The following is an 18,099-nucleotide window of genomic DNA, read 5'->3' as shown; positions in this document are numbered from 1 at the left end:
TTCTTTTTTTAAAATAAATAATTTATTGAGAATTTCATACATGCATATAAGGTGTCTTGATCAAATCCATGCCTACTCCCTCCCTTCCAGCCCCCCCCATATCCCCCCATCACTTTTTTTCTGGTAATTTCATGCTTTCTTTCTTTCTTTCTTTCTTTTAAATGGGGCTTTTTGCTACTTTAACATTCTTCCCTCTGAAGAGGTAACCCTAAAATCTTCTAGGGATTAGAGAAGAGCTCCTAAATACTTTTGACATTTTTGGCCTTTAGAACAGAGAATGTTGCTAAGAGGCCCAAGGACATTTTGATTTTTAACCAAGAAACTGGGTACTTTTCTTTGGGGTCTTTTTATTCTAATTGCCTAGCCAATTCCTACCTCCTATTCTTATCACACCATCCCCTGAAGAGATTACCCAAATTGCTGATGGGAAATTGGGACACAGACCTCTTTGGCTTTTGCCATGCTGAATGAACAGGGACACAGGATGAGGCAATTGGGGTACCCCTTCAGTGGGTCTATCTAAAGACTCCCAGATTGCATAGCTCTTAAATGTAGGGAGAAAAGAAAGTCCTTGACAGGAGATGTGAAGGAGAAGTAAAGGCAAGAATAGTTAGCACTACAAGTTCTAGACGGGGAACCAGAAAAAGGTCAGAACAGGGAAAATTTCAAATGTTCATATCAGAGTCCATTGGAATTTCTTGACGGGCTTCTAGATAGGGGGAGAAAAAAATTTAGCCATCATTTTAGAACAATACCCGGTTGTCTCCCTTAGCTACAGGTGGGCACTACAGTATTGCAGACCAAGATTTGAAGTCTTACATCTGAGCAGCACTTTCTGATTCAAAACAAAATCATCAGTGAGAAATAATTGTCTAGATCACATTTTATGTGGACTTAAGTCTAATGTCTGAGAAGTGTAGTCCCTTGAACTCTTAAAGAAATATACTGATCACTTTAATCTTTGGCTCTACTGTCCTTTTGAGTGTTTAAAACCATACAGTTGGCCCGATTACTTGAGTTGTAATGTGAGTTTTTAATCTGGTAGGGAAGATCCCCTTGTTCTTCTGGCCCTTCTGCTATTCTGTTAATTATTTCATTTAACAAATAAATGTAGCAGAAGTTCTATCAGTGGCAAAGATACAGAACTAAACCAAAGAATGAAGAGTTCACTAGGGGACTAGGATGCTTTCTTGCCCTGAACTCTGTACTTACTTTCCATTTGGCACATTCGTCAGTCTTACTAAACATGGGGCTCATGAGAGCTGCTTTCTCATCTGTCTTCACTGTTGACACATCTGGCTTACAGGGGGTTCAATGAATAGAGACTTGAGTTCTCAGTAATGCCTGTATCCAGTGCTTGATGAGCAATGAATACCTTATGGAATGGAAGAATTCACTTCTGACAGCTCCAAAGAAAAGCTTTCTAGAGGACTAGCAGGGATGCTGAGGTTTGAAGGATGAGGGAGATAAGGAAGAGGATGGTCTTTGTCGAAGGAATAACTCCAAAGAAGATGCTGATGTAGTTGCTTGAGTGTGAGATGGGGCTCAAATGGGACAACAATGGCAGATGAAGGAGATGGCTGGTTGAAACTGGATATTACAGAGTTCAGAATGCTAGCCTACTGGACTTTTGATGGCAGTAGGCAAGGGAAGGGATGAGAACAAGTGAGCATTGTTAAAACTTTACCTTGATTAAGAGCTTACTAGTAGAAGGGATATACTGTTTAAGAGTGAACTGTTTTTCTCAGATTCTTTGTGGGGGGGCCGGTAATTGAACTTTCATTGTCTAATTATGAATCTTGGAGCCTAATCAGTGATTTAAAGGTCAGCTTTTCTTGCAGTTTTCTCTTTTAGACTGATAGCTCAAAGATGAATTTCTCTTTGAAATTTACTGTTTTCTGATTAAAATTCTCCAAAGAATATGCGGTATTTTTAACTGATTTTTCATATCTTACTTTCAAGGCCTATTTAGTTAATGACTAAAACTATGCTTTCTTTCTCTGCTTTTCCTTCTTATGTAATACCTCACTTTTCATGAGGGATAAAATGTATTTTCCATTTCTGCAGTTCATTTATAGGACTAGGGATATAATCATTTATAAGCTACCAGAACTTAGAAAATAAAAACACTCAAAACTATTCCTCTTGGTCATTATTAATATTGTGTTTTTTTACTTGAATTTTTTTATGTTCAAGAAAGGTTGGTTTGGTTTTGGTTTTTCCTGGGGTATTTTTCATCAAAGTATGGTGAAAATTCTTCCTACCATTGGTGGACACAATTGCTAGGGTACCAGGCATTTTTCACCAAACTTAGAAGTCTGCTTGGGGGAAATAAGATAATTTTAAGTTATTGTTGATATAAATTGGTATGAACCTTCATGCCAAAGGAATAATCCAAGCCAGCTTACTCCATCTTACCTTTTTCTTACTTTATAGGATGTCCTATAATTATAACAATATGTTTTTTTTTAATTTTTTTTCATTTTAACAGTACTATCAAAAATTTTGGAGGGACAGTGAGTATTATCCCAGATGGAGAAGCAAAGACATATGTAAATGGAAAACATATTTTGGAGCCCACAATGTTGCATCATGTAAGTTGATAGGTATTACAGAGTAAGAAACTATTTGGCTTGGGGCATGTCATTTAATTTCTTACAGTCCTATTTTTCTCCTCCCCGCAGAACTGAGCTGGGTTAAGAACTTTAACATTTTAAAAATTCAATTTATTCATTAATTGCTTTCCTTTGTACAAAGAGAAGTTATAATACTGTTAACAGGGACTGAACTCACCACTGACAGCATCACTGTGTGCCCTGTAAAGACCTGGGTTTTGGAATCAAGCCACGGCGGGGGGGGGTGAAATTCCCTGTCACCTGTGCTGTGATCTTTGTGAGGTTATTTAACTAGATATCACCCAGTTAGGGCAGTTTTTAGAGCATGATTGATAATTATTTCAGGAGAATTGGCATATGCTGTTGAAGGCAAGCAAAAGTAAATGCTCATTCTCTGTTTTCCACTCTTCACGGGTAATGGAGAATTAAACAAAAAAAATTGCATATGGTTTTAACACTACTGCTTGCAAAGAGTGTCTGCTGTTATTAAAGTCATGTGCTTTAATTTCCTCTTTCCCAAAATTGGGATATGTATCTTATGAGTTGTAAGATTTTACACTCACACACACACACACACACACACACACACACACACACACACACATATACACATGTAAAGTACTTAACAATATTTTCTATATGGAAAATATTTAACAGACGTGACAGTTGCTGTAATTTTAATGTTCATAATTAGTAATACTATATTATCTTAACTTATTCAGTTAAAGGGATAATGGAAAAATAAAAACACTATTTTATCTCTCATAGGAAACCATTGTCAATATTTTATTGTTTTATCCTTGAACTTTTAAATGTATTTTCTCATTTTCAGGAAAGTTTGTAATTTTTTCATTTGGACTCACCTTGAATATTAAATCATTTCTGTGCTTTAGGGTGATCGGGTGATTCTTGGTGGAGATCATTATTTTAGATTTAATCATCCAGTTGAAGTCCAGAAAGGAAGAAAACCATCCAGTAGAAATACTCTTACAAGTGAAGGTCCAAAAGACTTTGAATTTGCCAAAAATGAGTTACTTATGGCACAGAGATCACAGTAAGTGTTATTAGTGACAGAAGTAGTAAATGTGAGAAAGGTGCATGGCAGGTTTAATTCCTTCTAGGTTTCTGTAGTTAACTGTTGGGTGTTGGTTTCTTGTGATATAGTTTTTTTTTTTTTTTTTATCTTGGCATCCACTCAGCAAGCACATATTGAGCATCTTTTGTATGTCTCACTGTACCAAATGCTAGAGATACAAAGAATAATAGACACTTACCTTCCTCCCTAGAGGAACTCATCATCTGGAGCTGTCAGATAGTTGTGATACAAAGCTCTGACAGGATCCTGTACTGTGTGATGTGAGAGCTTATGGGGGACACCTGGTCTGAACCAGGTGTAATAGTTACTTTTCTCATTGTTTTGACAAATACCTGACAAATGCAACTTAAGGAAGGAAGGAAGGGTTTATTTGGGCTCAGAGTTTGAGGGTATAGACCATCATGGCAGGGAAGGAATGGCATCAGGAGCATAAAGCAGCTAGTCACATGACACTCGTAGTCTGGAAGTGGAGAGAGATAAGTAGTGGTGCTCAGCTAGGTTTCTCCTTTTTGTTTAGTCCAGGACTCCACCCGTGGAGTGGTGCTTCCCACCTCAGCTAACTCAATCTAGAACTCCTTCACACGCATGCCCGGAGGTTGTTTCCATGATAATTCTAAATTACCAAAATGAACCTGTATCCAGATTGAGAAGATTGATTATCACTCGAGTACAGCAGACATTTGTAGGGGGATAAGATGTCCCTAAAGTAGTCCTGGGGCTGGAGAGATGGCTCAGCGGTTAAGAACACTGGTCGTTCTTGCAGAAGACCCAGGTTCAAATCCCAGCACCCACATGGCAGCTAACAACTGTCTGTAACTCCAGTCTCAGGGGATCTGATAGCCTCTTCTGACCTCCGTGGCATTGCATGACACACTTACCTATATGCAGGTAATACATGCATACACATAAATTAAAAATTAAAAAATTTTTAAAAAGATGTCTGTAGAGTAGTCTTGAGACCATTAGAAGTTAGTCCTCTGAGGAGTTGGACTGAAGGAGTGAGCGCATACTTGGTTTTCTTGTACTTAGTTTTAGTCCATGCAGTATTGCAGGATCTCTGAATTAGACAATATCCTTGTAAGCTTGGGAAACTTAGCAAGACTGTTTCAAAACAAAGAGTAAAAAGAGGGCTGAAGGTACACCTCAGTGTGAGAGAGATACACCTCAGTGAGAGAGAGATATATATCCGTGGTATATAACTGCTCTGTCATCTTTTAAAAAGCCCAAACCTATTTTTGCCCTCTTTAATTTTTGTTATTGTAGTAAAACATTTACCATGTTAATCCTTTTTTTTTTTTTTTTTACTTTTTTGAGATAGGGTCTCCCTGCAGCCCCCAACTGGCCTGGAACTTACAGAGATCTGCCTGCCTCTGCCTCCTGAGTGCTGGGATTAAAGGCATGCACCACCACACCTGGCCCATATTAGTCATTTAAGATCTCCATAGTCTATAACCATCACCACTACCCACTTCCTTATCTCAGTGAACCAGAACCTGAATCCATTAGGCAGGAATTCTTCATTCTCTTCAAGCCTGGAAACATCAGCCCTCTTACGTAGGACATTGTTAATTCTTTTTCAGTAAAATTGGGAATGAAATTTCTATACATTGTGATGCTAAAGCATTGATTTTTATTGGGAAGAAAAAAGCTATTTGGTGTTCTGTACGCACTGATGTTTTTCCCCCTGTATGTGAGTGGTGACAAAGTTACTGTTTTGCTTTAAAACAGCACATTATTATAAATGGCTGAAAATAACATGGTACAGTCTCTGCTGTCTCAGCTCTTGTCATGTGCTTTTAGAGTCATTTCAGTATTTTCCAAAACTGTGACTTAGACACAAGTTAAAGGTTACTGATGTATGAAGTATCATTTTACTCTAATCAAGGGCTTCACACATAGCAGCAACGCATCCCCCACTAGGGTATCTCATTAGCCCCCTTTTTATAGTATTATATTTTTTTGTATGGAAACAAGCAATTCAGAATCACTGAAAATTTTGAGAACACTGGATACAATGCCAGAAATTAAATTTTAAGATTTGATTTAAATGTTTTTTTTCAATAGAAAACATTTAATATAATTAGTGACTATTTGAGTATATAAAATATTCTTCACGTATTCTAAAAATATCTTGCTACATTGTAGACTTGAAGCAGAAATAAAAGAGGCCCAGTTGAAAGCAAAGGAAGAAATGATGCAGGGAATCCAAATTGCAAAAGAAATGGCTCAGCGGGAACTTTCTTCCCAAAAAACTGCATATGAAAGCAGAATACAAGCGCTGGAAGCAGAGCTGGTAACACAGAATTGACTTTTTTTCTGATAATTACCCAAAGTGATGTGTGACTGTAAAACTGATTCCCTCCAGGGCTGGGATGCCTAGTCATTTGAGTGCTTGTCTAGCATGAATGAGGTCCTGGGTATGATCCATAAGCATGGTGGTGCACACCTGCAATCCCAGCACTTGAGAGGTGGAGACAGGAGGGTCAGGAGTTCAAGTGCAGTTACATAGCAAGTTCAAGGTTAGCCTGGGGTACATGAGGGGCTATCTCAATTTTTTTTTAAAAATTATGTTCTTAAAATGGAATTAGAGGATTTTCAGACAGTAGAGTTCAAGCCATGGTGAGTTTTGGCACTCTTGAATTTTACTTCGTGAAGCAAGTTGATTGTGGCTGCCAGAAAAAGAGAATAGACTTTTGTCTTTATTGGCTCCTTGCTGTGATTTAGTGACAACCGTTCAGTCCTAGAAACCAATTTTAAAGGATTGTACCCCCAAAAGTTAGACTAGTGACATTCATTCTGTTTGGATTAGCTAACCTGAGTGAAATGGAGACCCTATGGTCCAGCTTTTCTATTGGTAATTTCTTGTACATTGATTAGAAGGCAGCACTTTTATACTTTTAGGGGTACTTTCTTTGAAAAACTGCTTTGCATTTTTGCCTGGGTTAATTTTCATTAATGTTCTTTAAAGAGAGAAGAGTCTCAAAGGAAGAAAATGCAGGAAATAAATAACCAAAAAGCTAATCACAAAATTGAAGAATTAGAAAAGGCAAAGCAGCATCTTGAACAGGAAGTATATGTCAACAAAAAACGGCTGGAAATGGAGACTCTGGCTGCAAAGCAGGTAATTCTCTTGATGAGATGAGATACCTCATCTGTGCTGTTTTGAGAATTAGGCTTTTGTTCCTCTTGTTAATCATGTGATGTCTTGATAAGAGAGCCTAATCCAAGTCTCTCAATGAGAATGGCTCCTTGAGAGCTATCCTGGTTCCATTTAGTCTGTCATTCCCATCACATAGATACTTTGGAAGAGACAGCGCTCTCATTTCCTTAGCTCCATTTTAGTTTTTGATTTGTGTGTGTCTACAGCTGTCCTGTCATCAGACTTGCTGAATAATGTAAATGGGGGACATGGCACCAGGGCCCAAAATGTAGTAGGAAGAAGGGTTAGAGCCAGCCGGCGGTTTCCTAAGAGAACTCCCAGTGGAGCTTTTGATATCTGTTTCTTCCATCTCACTGAGGACAAAGGCAGCTTTCTGGGGCCAATTTATAACAACCAGGTTCAATAGACTGAAAGATAAAATCAGAATGTTATAGTGTTAATGTCTTCAGTCACCTTGCTAATATTTGGCCATTCTGTCTCTTTATAGTGGTTCTTGAAGTGAACCAGTTCCCTAGATGAGGAGTATCGCTCTTCTAGGAACATGTTAGAAATCCAGAGGTCCCTCTTCAGAAGCACTGAGTCAGAAACTTTGGGGCTCATCCCAGAGCATGTTTTAACAAGCCCTAAGGAGATTCTATGAATGACTTTCAAGGGCCACTGTTTTAATCTTGGCCTGATTCCTTATTTCCTGATCTTAAGGTTTTACTCTTAAGTGGTCATTTTATTCTCTTTTTTCCAAGTTTGTGGACTAAGGAAGAACAGAGCTGAGGGTAGGTATAGAAATGCCTCTAACAGTCTCAAGTACTGGCAGTATGATGTGCTTTTGACACACTGCTAGTCAATTTAGATGCAGAGTGAAAGGCACATCAGACATCAGGAGCAAAACAACTGTTTAAATCTTGTAACACACTTCTTAGTGGACTATTATCAAGTTTATTTGAACTAGTATTTTTTGTTTTTTTGTTTTTTTTAAGACAGGGTCTCACTATGTAGCCTTGGCTGGCCTTGAACTCAGAGATCCTCCTGCTTCTGCCTCCCAAGTGCTTGGGCTTAAAAGTGTGTACCACCACACCCAGCCTGTTTATTTATTTATTTAGTTGTTATTTTGTTTGGTTTGGTTTTTAGAGACAGGGTCTCACTATGGGTTTTTGTGCCTTGAGTTTAACTTCTTCGGTCAAAAAATGTTCTTGAGTATTATACTTTTTTGAGCAAGTTTTCCCTTTTTTTTTTTTTTTTTTTCCTTTTCCTAAAGATTCTTTACTTCCTAGCAATGGGAAGAAAAATATTGATCTCTGCCATCAAAAATTTCTAATGATGGGCCAGTGAGATGGCTCAGTGGGTAAAGAGCTTTCCATGCAAGCCTGATGACCCCTGGAGCCTTTGTCAAGATGAAAGGACAGAACCAACTCCAGAGAGTTGTCCTCTGACCTCCACATGTGTGCTGTAGCGTGAGCATACCCACACGGACACAATAATAACAAACATTTTCTTTTTTTGTCTTTTTTAGACAGGGTCTCCCTGTAGCCCCAGCTGTCCTGGAACTCGCTATGTATACCAGGCTGGCCTCAAACACACTAAGATCTGCCCGCCTTTGCCTCCCAAGTGCTGGGATTAAAGGTGTGCACCACCACGCCCTGCTACAAACAAACATTTTAAAAAATACTAATGATATTATTGTGGGGAAAAAATCATATTAAGAAATTTTATAAATTCTAAAAGACATTTTGTGGTCAATAAAATGTTAACCATGCATTCTTAATGACATGAGTATTAAAGGGTGAAATTTCTTTTTTATTTCATTTTCGTGTGTATGCATGTGTGTGAGTATGCTTGCCCATGTGGGTACATATGGAGGCTAGAGGTTGATTGTCTGGATGTTTTTCTCAGTTGCTTCTTTATCTTATTTGTTGAGAGTCTCTCAATGAACTTGGAACTTGCTGGTTTGGGCTAGATTGTCTGGCCAATGAGCCCTGGACTGTACTGTCTCTTTCCCCCAGCACTGAGGTTACAGCTGATACTTGACCTTTTAAGTGGGTGCTGGGGATACAAACTCAGGTCGTCATGCTTGTGTAGCAAGTACTTTGCCCACTGAGCCATCTCCTCAGCCCCTTTTGATCAGTTTTTTGAAAAGATTTTATTGTGTATATGTAAGATAAACAATATGATACTGTAGGTATATATAAATATTAAAATGAGGGGCTGGAGAGATGGCTCAGTGCTTAAGAGCACTGGCTGCTCTTGTGGAGGACCTGGGTTCAATTTCTAGCACTCACATGGCAACTGACAACTGTCTCTTAACTTCAGTTCCTGGGGATCTGACACCCTCTTCTGACCTCTGCAAGCATTACATGGCACAAGTGCACTTACATACATGAGGCAATACACTCATAAATATAAAATAAAAATAAATAAAATATTTTTTTAAAAAATCAAAATGGCTAGTATGGTAAAGCAAATGAACATAGCTGTCTTCTCTGATTTTATAATTCCTCTCTTTGCATATCCTCATGTACTGGTCTTTGTGAATGAATATCAATCAGGCTTTAGAAGACCATAGCATCCGTCATGCAAGAATCCTAGAAGCTTTAGAACTTGAAAAGCAAAAAATTGCTAAAGAAGTACAAATTCTTCAGCAGAATCGGGGAAATAAGGATAAAACTTTTACAAGTGAGTATGTGCTGATTTTAATGTACACTTTTCTAAAGTATAATATAATTGCTAAAATGTTAGTTGCCTTTATATATTTAAAATGCTTTGCTGAGCCAGGTGTGGTAGTACACGCCTTTAATCCCAGCGCTTGGGAGGCAGAGGCAGGCAGATCTTTGTGATTTCGAGGCCACCCGCCTGGTCTACAGAGTGAGTTCCAGTACAGCTGGGGCTACAAGGAGACCCTGTCTCAAAAAAAAAAAAAAAAAAAAGATAAAATGCTTGGCTGAGTATATAATTCAGTGATACAATGTTTGCCCAGTGGCCTAGTTTGCTTTCTGTTCTCCCGAGGGAGCCCCACCACCACCACCACCGCTATGCGAACTTGCAGCAAAGCAGCCCTCCTCCCAGATCCACTCTGCTTCCCTGTTGTAAAAATAAAACCCCACCGGCAGGTGGAGGTCATGGCTATGCGCGTGCCCTCTGGCGGCCAGCCAGACGCACTGCCGCCCTGGTCCTGCCACAGCAATACATATGGAATGCCAGGTTTATCTGAGGCCAGGGCTCAGAAATTTGCATTTTTATGCGAACCTCAAGCACATCACTTAGTCATGGTCCTCAACTCAGGATACACACACTTTCATGACTGGTCCTTGCCTGGCCCCCACCTTCCCTCTGTCCCTCCCTTCAGATTAGTTTTTTATTTGTATTTATTTATTTTTATGCGTATGAGTGTTTGCATGCATGTATGTAAATGCACCAAGTGCAATGCCCAAAGAGGAAAGAAGAGGGCATGGGATCCCCTGGAACTGGCATTACTAAGTTGTTAGTCATTATGTGGGTGCTGGGAACCAAACCCTAGTCCTCTGCAAGAGCAGCCAGTGCTCTTAACTGCTGACTCATCTCTCCGGCCCCCAGATTAGTCTTTTAGAACGCAGTGAGCACCCAAGTAAAAATCAAGACAACAGCCTACGTTTAACTGTGGCCACATGCTTCCCCTCTAACCCCAGCATTCCCTTTCCAAGATCACCTCTAGAACCACCACTCGCCAATTATTCCAGTTCCACTGTAGTTGCTCTAAAGGTGCATGAATGATGTGAGTTGGTATTTAAGAGGGGTTTCCACTATGTAACCCTTCATTCACTTGCTATTACACAACACAATTTTTTCATCTTCTTGGTCTCAATCTCTCTCCCACACCTCTACACCTTCAAGATAGGGTTCACTCTGTAGCCCAGGCTACCTGGAACTCATTATATATGGTCTTAATCTCAGGATGATTCAGCCTCCCAAATGCTGGGATTACAGGGGCACACCACCACGCTTTACTCTTGTCTCTTGATCTAAGCCACAAGCCCCAAAAGGACTGTGACCATTTCCTGTGTGCCCTGGGAGCTCAGCTTTCTGGCCTCCAGTAGTTCGTGGCCTAGTTTGCTTTCTGTTGCTGTGATAAACACCATGACCAAAAGCAACTTGGGGAGGAAAGGGTTCATTGGTTACAGCCGATCATTGAGGGAAGCCAAGAGGCGCTCAAGGCAGGAATCTGGAGTCAGGAACTGACACAGAGACCATGGAGGATCACTACTTACTGGCTTGCTTCCAGGCTCATGCTCAGCTTCCTTTCTTATATAGCCCAGGCCCACTGTCTAGTGATGGACTGGGCCCTCCCACATCACCAGCAATCAAGAAAATGCCCCACAGACATGTTTACAGGGCAATCTGATGGAGGCAATTTTGGGTGTCACCAGTGTCAAATAAATGAAAGAAAAATGAAGGAAAAGAAAGTTTGATTTCTAGATGCTGGCTTTTTGTATGTAAATAAATTTGTATGAATGGTTTTTAGATACTCAGTTTTTAGAATAGCTGCAGCAGTCCTGTAGACTGAATATCTGTGTCCTCCTCACTCCAAATTAATTTATTGAAATTCAAACCCCCAAATTGAGGTATTAAGAGGTGAGGCCATTGGTATGTATCATGACAGAAGAACTCTCATGAATGGAATTACTCTTAATTAAAAATTTTTAATTAAGTTAAATTAGTGTGCATTGTAGTAGTGATTTTCATTTCCCTGATGATTGATAGTGATGTTGTAGACTTTTTCATTGTGACTGGTTGGAGGGTGGTGGGTGGGGGTGCTGGGGCATAGGAGAGTCAGGCATTTTGGTTCGTTATTGAATAGGGTTGTTTTCTTACTATTAAGTTGTATTAGTTATATATACACATACTAGATACTAACTATCAGGTCTATGGTTTCCAAATATGTTCAGCCGTTCTGTAGGTTGTCTCTTTCCTCTGTTGATTGTTTCCTTTGATGTACAGAAGCTTTTTTAGTTTGATAGAACCCTGTTTGTCTATTTTGGCTTTTGTTGTTCATTTTTAGTGTGTAGAAACACAGCATGTTTCTCTGTTCCTTGTACTCTAGGAAAGGGTAGTTAGATCTGCAGGCCAATCAGATTCAAGTAAAAATATTTAAGAGTTATGTTGTGTATGTTCTGTAGCTTCTATTTAAAATAACTTTGGGAATATTACTTCTATCATATCTGTTGCTAGAGACAAATACATTGCAATAACTTGTTTTGTTTTTGTCAGGGCCTAGAACAGTGTATTACAATGAGCACTTGATTGCTTTTCCATATGAATAACAGGTTTAATTCTTCCAAAAAGTTTTTCTTAAATTTACATTATTTGAAAGTAATGTCTGTGTGCATACACGCTAGTGCCACAGAGCAGGGGTATAGATCTGAGGAAAATTTTTGGCAGTCAGTTCTCACCTTCCACTTTGAGACAGCATCTCTTTGTCTCTAGTTTCTGCCACTTCACCACATACTCCAAGCTTGCTAGCCAGCAGCTAGCTTTGGCCTGCTCACCGTTCATCCTTCTCACTGTCATTGCTGGGATTGCAGATGCATGCCGCTGCGTCTGACTTTTTATGTGGAATTTGGGAATGGAGCTCAGGTCATCAGGGTTTCAGGGCAGAAGCTTTTACTTGCTGAGCTATCTCTCTGCACCTACCCCCCCCCCCAAAGTATTTGTTTTTATTTTTTAAATTTGTGTTTGTTTATTTTGTTTGTGTGGGTGTGCTCACCATGATGCATTTGTGCAGGTCAGATTACAACTTGTAGAAATCTGTTCTTTTCCCACCATGTAGGTTTTGGAATGGAACTAAGGTTATCAGGCTTGGAGGCCTTTACCCACTGAGCCATCTTGCCTGCTCCCACTCCCAAAAATATTTATGGTAAAACCTCAAATTTAGGGGCTAGGGATGTAGGTAAGTGATAGGAATGTGCTTAGCATGTGAAAAGCCATGGGGTCAATCCCTAGCATTACAGGAAAAAAGAATATTAAATTGTGAAAATGGAACTGTAGACTATAAATTGTTTTCTTTCTGTTAATTATTCATGCATCTATTTTTGTGGTATGGGGATTAAACTCGGGACCTCATGCTAGTGATTTTCTGCCAAGCCATACCACTGGCTTCCCTTTTTGATCTTTGTATCTTTGTTAGAAAAGTTAAAAGGGGGCATCATTCTGTATGTCAGCCTATAGTAGAGCATCCTGCCTGATGCTTTAGAGAAGTTAGATATTAAAGAAATAAAGAAAAGAGTTAGAAAAATAATCTCGGACAGATGAGATGACACAGCATGTAAAGGTGCTTGCCGCCAAGCCTGACCACCTGAGTTTGATCCCCAGGACCCACATGGTGGAAAGAGAGAACTGTCTCCTAAAAGTTCTCTGACTGCCACATGCTGACTGTCAGATGTTCACACACTTCTCCCCAATAAATAAAGTTATAAAAATTTTAATATTAATAAGAAGGAAAAATATCCTTTAAACATATTGAGATTAAAAGGCAGTATTGTTTTCTCTCTTCAATGTCCTTTTTCTTTTAGTTTTGTACCATTCCTACTCAGGTGAGACAGCTCATTTAATGTCAGGACTTTTTTTTTTTCAGGTGAGACAGCTCATTTAATGTCAGCACTTTTTTTTAAGATTTATTTTATTATTACTACTATTTTTATGTGTATGAGTGTAATGCCTGCTTATAGATAGGTGCACCCATGTTGTGCAATGCCCATGGAGGTCAGAAGAGGGTGTCAGATCCCCTGGAACTGGAGTTAAGGATGGTCATTAGTTGCCATGTGGGTGCTGGGAATCGAACCCAGGTCCTCTGCAAGAGCAGCCAGTGCTCTTTAACTGCATAGTGATCAGATGTGCATATCGATTCTAATGTGTATGTTCTGTATTAGTTCAGCCAAATTGGAGCTCCATGAAACTCTCCATGATGATCCAGGAAGCCAATGCCATCAGTGACAAATTTAAAAAATACTACGTTTTTGGCAGGTGAGTAGTTTTTATATCTATATATGATTTTTTTAAAGTTTAGATTTTCTAAAGTCTATACAGTAGTGTCTGCCTAGGGAAGAGAGGATATCAGAATCTCCAGTGAAGGAGTTTTAAATCATAAGTTTGGGGAAGTTACTAATTTTTAGTCAACTTGAGTTTTCATGGAAGGTTTTTTTGCTCTAGGAAACTTGGTTATAAATGCGTGTGTAGGTTTTCGGTTTAGCATTTTTATTTGGCGTTTCTTTCAGACATGATACAACAGACAAAGGTAGTTCTGACATTTCTATTCGGGTTCGCAACTTGAAACTTGGGATTTCAACTTTCTGGAGTCTAGAAAAGTTTGAATCTAAACTTGCAGCAATGAAAGAACTTTATGAGGTTTGTAATAATTAAAATCTCTATAAACTTTTGAAAATAAAGCTGAGGGGACTGGAGAGATGGTTCAGGAGTTAAAAGTACTTGCTGCTCTTGCAGAAGATCTAAGTGTACTGTGTGTATTATTAGTGATTGAGTCCATGGCCTTGTATCTGCGGGGCAAATTCTCGACCACACCCCCAACTCTGTATTCCACTTTTTTGGTGGAATGTGCTTTTTTATTTCAAATTTTTTTATTTGTGAAGATATATAGTATTAGACACTAGAGTGTCTTGCTTGATCACTATATCTAATTTTTTAAATATTTATTATTTTTATTTTATGTGTATGAATGTATTGCCTGCATGTATGTAAGTGCACCTGTGTCATACAATGTCCACAGAGGCCAGAAGAGGGTGTTATCTCCTGGAACTGGAGTTATGGACGGTTATTAGGTGCCATGTAGGTGCTTGGAACTGAACCCAGGTTCTCTGCAAGAACAGCCAGTGCTCTTAGCCACTGAGCCATCTCTCCAGCCTCTCTCCGCCTTATTTTTGAGACAGGGTCTGTCCCTGAACCTGGATCTTATCAGTTCAGCTGGCCTGGCTATCCACTGAACTCCGGGAATCTGCCTATTTCTTCCCATCCAGTACACTGATTATCCATATTCAGGCTCTTAGACTTGCATAGAAAGTATTTTACTGTCTGAGCTGTCTTCCCAACCCTATGTGATCTTTTTCTTGGTTTTATTTAGTTATATAGGCTTTTATTTTCAAATTAGTTTTGAATCTACTATATAGCTAAGGGTGATCTTGAACTCCTGATCCTCCTGCCTTTACCTCCTGAGTGCTGAGACTATACAAGACATTTGTTTTTTGCTTTTTTGGTCTTTTTGAGATAGGTTCTCCCTGTAGCCTCAGCCGGCTTGGAACTTGCGAGACAGACCAGACGGGCCTCGAACTCACAGAGATCTGCCTGCTTCTGCCTCCCAAGTGCTGGGATTAAAGGCATGCCTAACTACACCCAGCTTATACAAGTCATTTTTAATTGCTGTTTGAATGTATTTATAATTCAAAGAGTTTGCTGAACTTTGGTCAGTCTTCTACACTTGTATTTTAAGGTTTATGTCTTTGAATCACATATGATTTACTATGATGTTTTGTGAGTAGTATGAATTTGAAGGTTTTTTCTTCTATTATTTACTTATGTATAAAATAGTTGTAACTTGTATCCAATTCTATTATTGCTATTTGTCAACTTTCCCAATTTAAATTATGTGACTCTCCTGGAATTATATTCTGTAGTGCTTAGATAATGGTAATAATAGTAATGAAAACCATAAAACTAGCAAATCACTCAAGCATTAGGACTACGTTTTAAAGTAATCAAATTGCTAAAGCTTTTTCCCCCTTAGTTGTGAAAAGTTGTTTCACCCATAATTAATGGATGATATACTTTGTATTTCTTAGAGTAATGGTGGTAACAGGGGTGAGGATGTCTTTTGTGATCCTGAAGATGAATGGGAACCAGACATTACAAATGCACCAGTTTCTTCACTTTCTAGAAGGAGGTAAAATCATTTTTGTTACTGGTTTTCTTGTTCTCCATGTGTATATGTGTATAAGTATATAAGTTATATATTATACTATTACACTTTTTTTTTTTTTTTTGAGACAAGGTAAGGTCTTCCTGTAACCCAGCTGACCTCAGACTCACTATGTAGACCAGGCTGGCCTTGAACGCACAGAGATCCAACTGCCTCTGCCTCCCGAGTGCTAGGATTAAAGGCGTGCGCCACCATGCTCGACTCTATCACACGTTTTATTTGTATTATTATTATTATATATGTTTTAAGAGATCTCTTATGATAGGTATGTCTGTAATAGGGACCCAGAAATAAAAGTGAATAATATGTTAGCAATCCAGTTACAATACATAGAGCACTAACTTATATTTTAGTCTGCTAGAAGAGGAAAAAACTCTTAGTATTTCATTATACTAGTCTTAATAGCAACCTAGTGTCATAAATCTAAATTCTTAAAAAAAAAAAAAAGAATGGCATTGCTTTTAAATTCTCAAGAATCTGACATCATCTGTGATGTTTTGGTGTAAGTTATAGATGTTAAAATGCAGTCAAGTTAGTATGAACACCACAAAAGAATAAATCAGTGTGAGGACATTTATATATGACAAATACTGCTTATTAAAACACAAAAACTTTCATAGTAAATAGATGGTTTTCATGGAAAATCTAGTTGTGCTTAGACCTCAGATGCTCAGACTATAGAGGTAAAATGGTATGGAAACCCTAGCCTTGGAACACTTAGCCCTTTAGTTTTGTTGGGTTTTTGTTGTTGTTGTTGTTGTTTTGTAACTTTTTAAAAAAAATTTATAGAGAATTTCATACGTGCATATAACGTATTTTGATCAAATCCATACCCACTCCCTCCCCTACAACTCCTCCCATATCTCCCAATCACTTTTTCCCGAACAACTTCATGTACTCTTTCTTTTTTATTTTTTTAATGGGCCTTTTTAACATTACCCACTCTGGAGAGGTAACCCTAAAATATTTCAGGGATTCAGTAAGAGCTCCCAAATACTTTTGACATTTTTGGACTTTGGAACTACTGCTGGGCAGGGTATGGACAGATTCTTCACTAGAACTACTGCTGGGCAGGGTATGGACAGATTCTTAACTGTAGAACTACTGCTGGGCAGGGGTATGGACAAATTCTTTTTTTTCTTTTCTTTCTTTTTTTTTTTCAGAGCTGAGGACCGAACCCAGGGCCTTGCGCTTCTTAGGCAAGCGCTCTACCACTGAGCTAAATCCCCAACCCCTATTTTTAATCTTTTGAGGGTGCTCCATACTGTTCTTTAGAAGTGTGATCTATTACAAATCTTAAGGTTTATAGTGAGTGACCCACAATAACATTCTGTTAAGGGAGGAAAAAGCAATCAATCATTATTTTGAATGTTAACAAAAGAAAAATCTGTATTTTAAATGGGAAAGGTGGCAGCTGTCAGTCCCAAGTACAGACAGGAGAGTCACATCCTGCTACCAGGTTCTTCGCTTTCAAGGATCCATACCAGCATGAAGAGCTTAAGCCAACTGTGGCCCCATGGCCCAGAGATTGACCTCAGACCCAAATATGACATTTTTTCCCCTCCATCAACTGTTTACTAAAACTTTTAATTTTCAAGTTTTTTTTTTTAGAAGCATTTTATTACAGCTTTAACATATTCAGTAACACATTCCAGAACAAGGATACATCTCTTTCAAAGGTGGCTGTAAATTTTTAGGTTCACACTTGAATTAATATAGTCATACAATATTGAACTCAGTATAAACCCTGTAAGACATAAAATTGAGTGAGCTTTAACCCCTTAAAGAAGATACCCATTTCATTTTAAGATATGCTGTTTCCTACATTTTTAATGCTGCTAACATGTTTGTACATGTGTCTTCAATCTTTGTGTATCTGATTATTACTAGTCACAGTCGGTTACACTCGGATCCTTAGTACCTGAGTATGGATATAAAGTCATCAATTAGATTTCACTGGTAATGTTTATCACCTCTACGATTTAACATGAAGTAAAATTTTTAAAAAATTTTTAATAACTACATAATTAGAAGAAGCATTTCATTACAGCTTTAACATATTCAGTAACACACTCCAGAGCAGGAGTACAGCTCTTTCACAAGTGGCTCTTAAGTTTCTAGGTCACAGTTGAATTAATACAGTTATAGAATATTGAACGCAGTATAAACCCTATAAGACATAAAATTGAATGAGGATTTAACCTTTAAAAAAGATCTCCATTTCATTTTAAAAATACACAGTTTCATACAGAAAAATTAATTTTTAATGAAATTGACA

At 38.5% G+C, this 18,099-nt stretch overlaps 1 protein-coding gene across 5 annotated transcripts in view; it reads left to right on the top strand.

Annotated features, from left to right (window-relative positions):
• The window catches only part of Kif14 (kinesin family member 14), an 81,210-nt gene that overhangs the window by 32,569 nt on the left and 30,542 nt on the right, over positions 1 to 18,099 (top strand). For all 5 annotated transcript variants that reach the window (XM_029562152.1, XM_029562154.1, XM_029562153.1 and 2 more), the window contains exons 15-22: positions 2,492 to 2,594; positions 3,509 to 3,669; positions 5,857 to 6,004; positions 6,680 to 6,832; positions 9,412 to 9,538; positions 13,765 to 13,858; positions 14,110 to 14,239; positions 15,685 to 15,785. In XM_029562152.1, coding sequence (XP_029418012.1) covers positions 2,492 to 2,594; positions 3,509 to 3,669; positions 5,857 to 6,004; positions 6,680 to 6,832; positions 9,412 to 9,538; positions 13,765 to 13,858; positions 14,110 to 14,239; positions 15,685 to 15,785 — 1,017 coding nt within the window. The remainder of the gene's footprint in view (positions 1 to 2,491; positions 2,595 to 3,508; positions 3,670 to 5,856; positions 6,005 to 6,679; positions 6,833 to 9,411; positions 9,539 to 13,764; positions 13,859 to 14,109; positions 14,240 to 15,684; positions 15,786 to 18,099) is intronic.

The sequence above is a fragment of the Nannospalax galili genome, unplaced genomic scaffold (assembly GCF_000622305.1).
Source record: "Nannospalax galili isolate Female #2095 unplaced genomic scaffold, S.galili_v1.0 scaffold113, whole genome shotgun sequence".
Taxonomy (NCBI): Eukaryota; Metazoa; Chordata; class Mammalia; order Rodentia; family Spalacidae; genus Nannospalax; species Nannospalax galili.
Note: the sequence above shows the minus strand (reverse complement) of the source record. Positions and strands in the feature narration are given on the sequence as shown.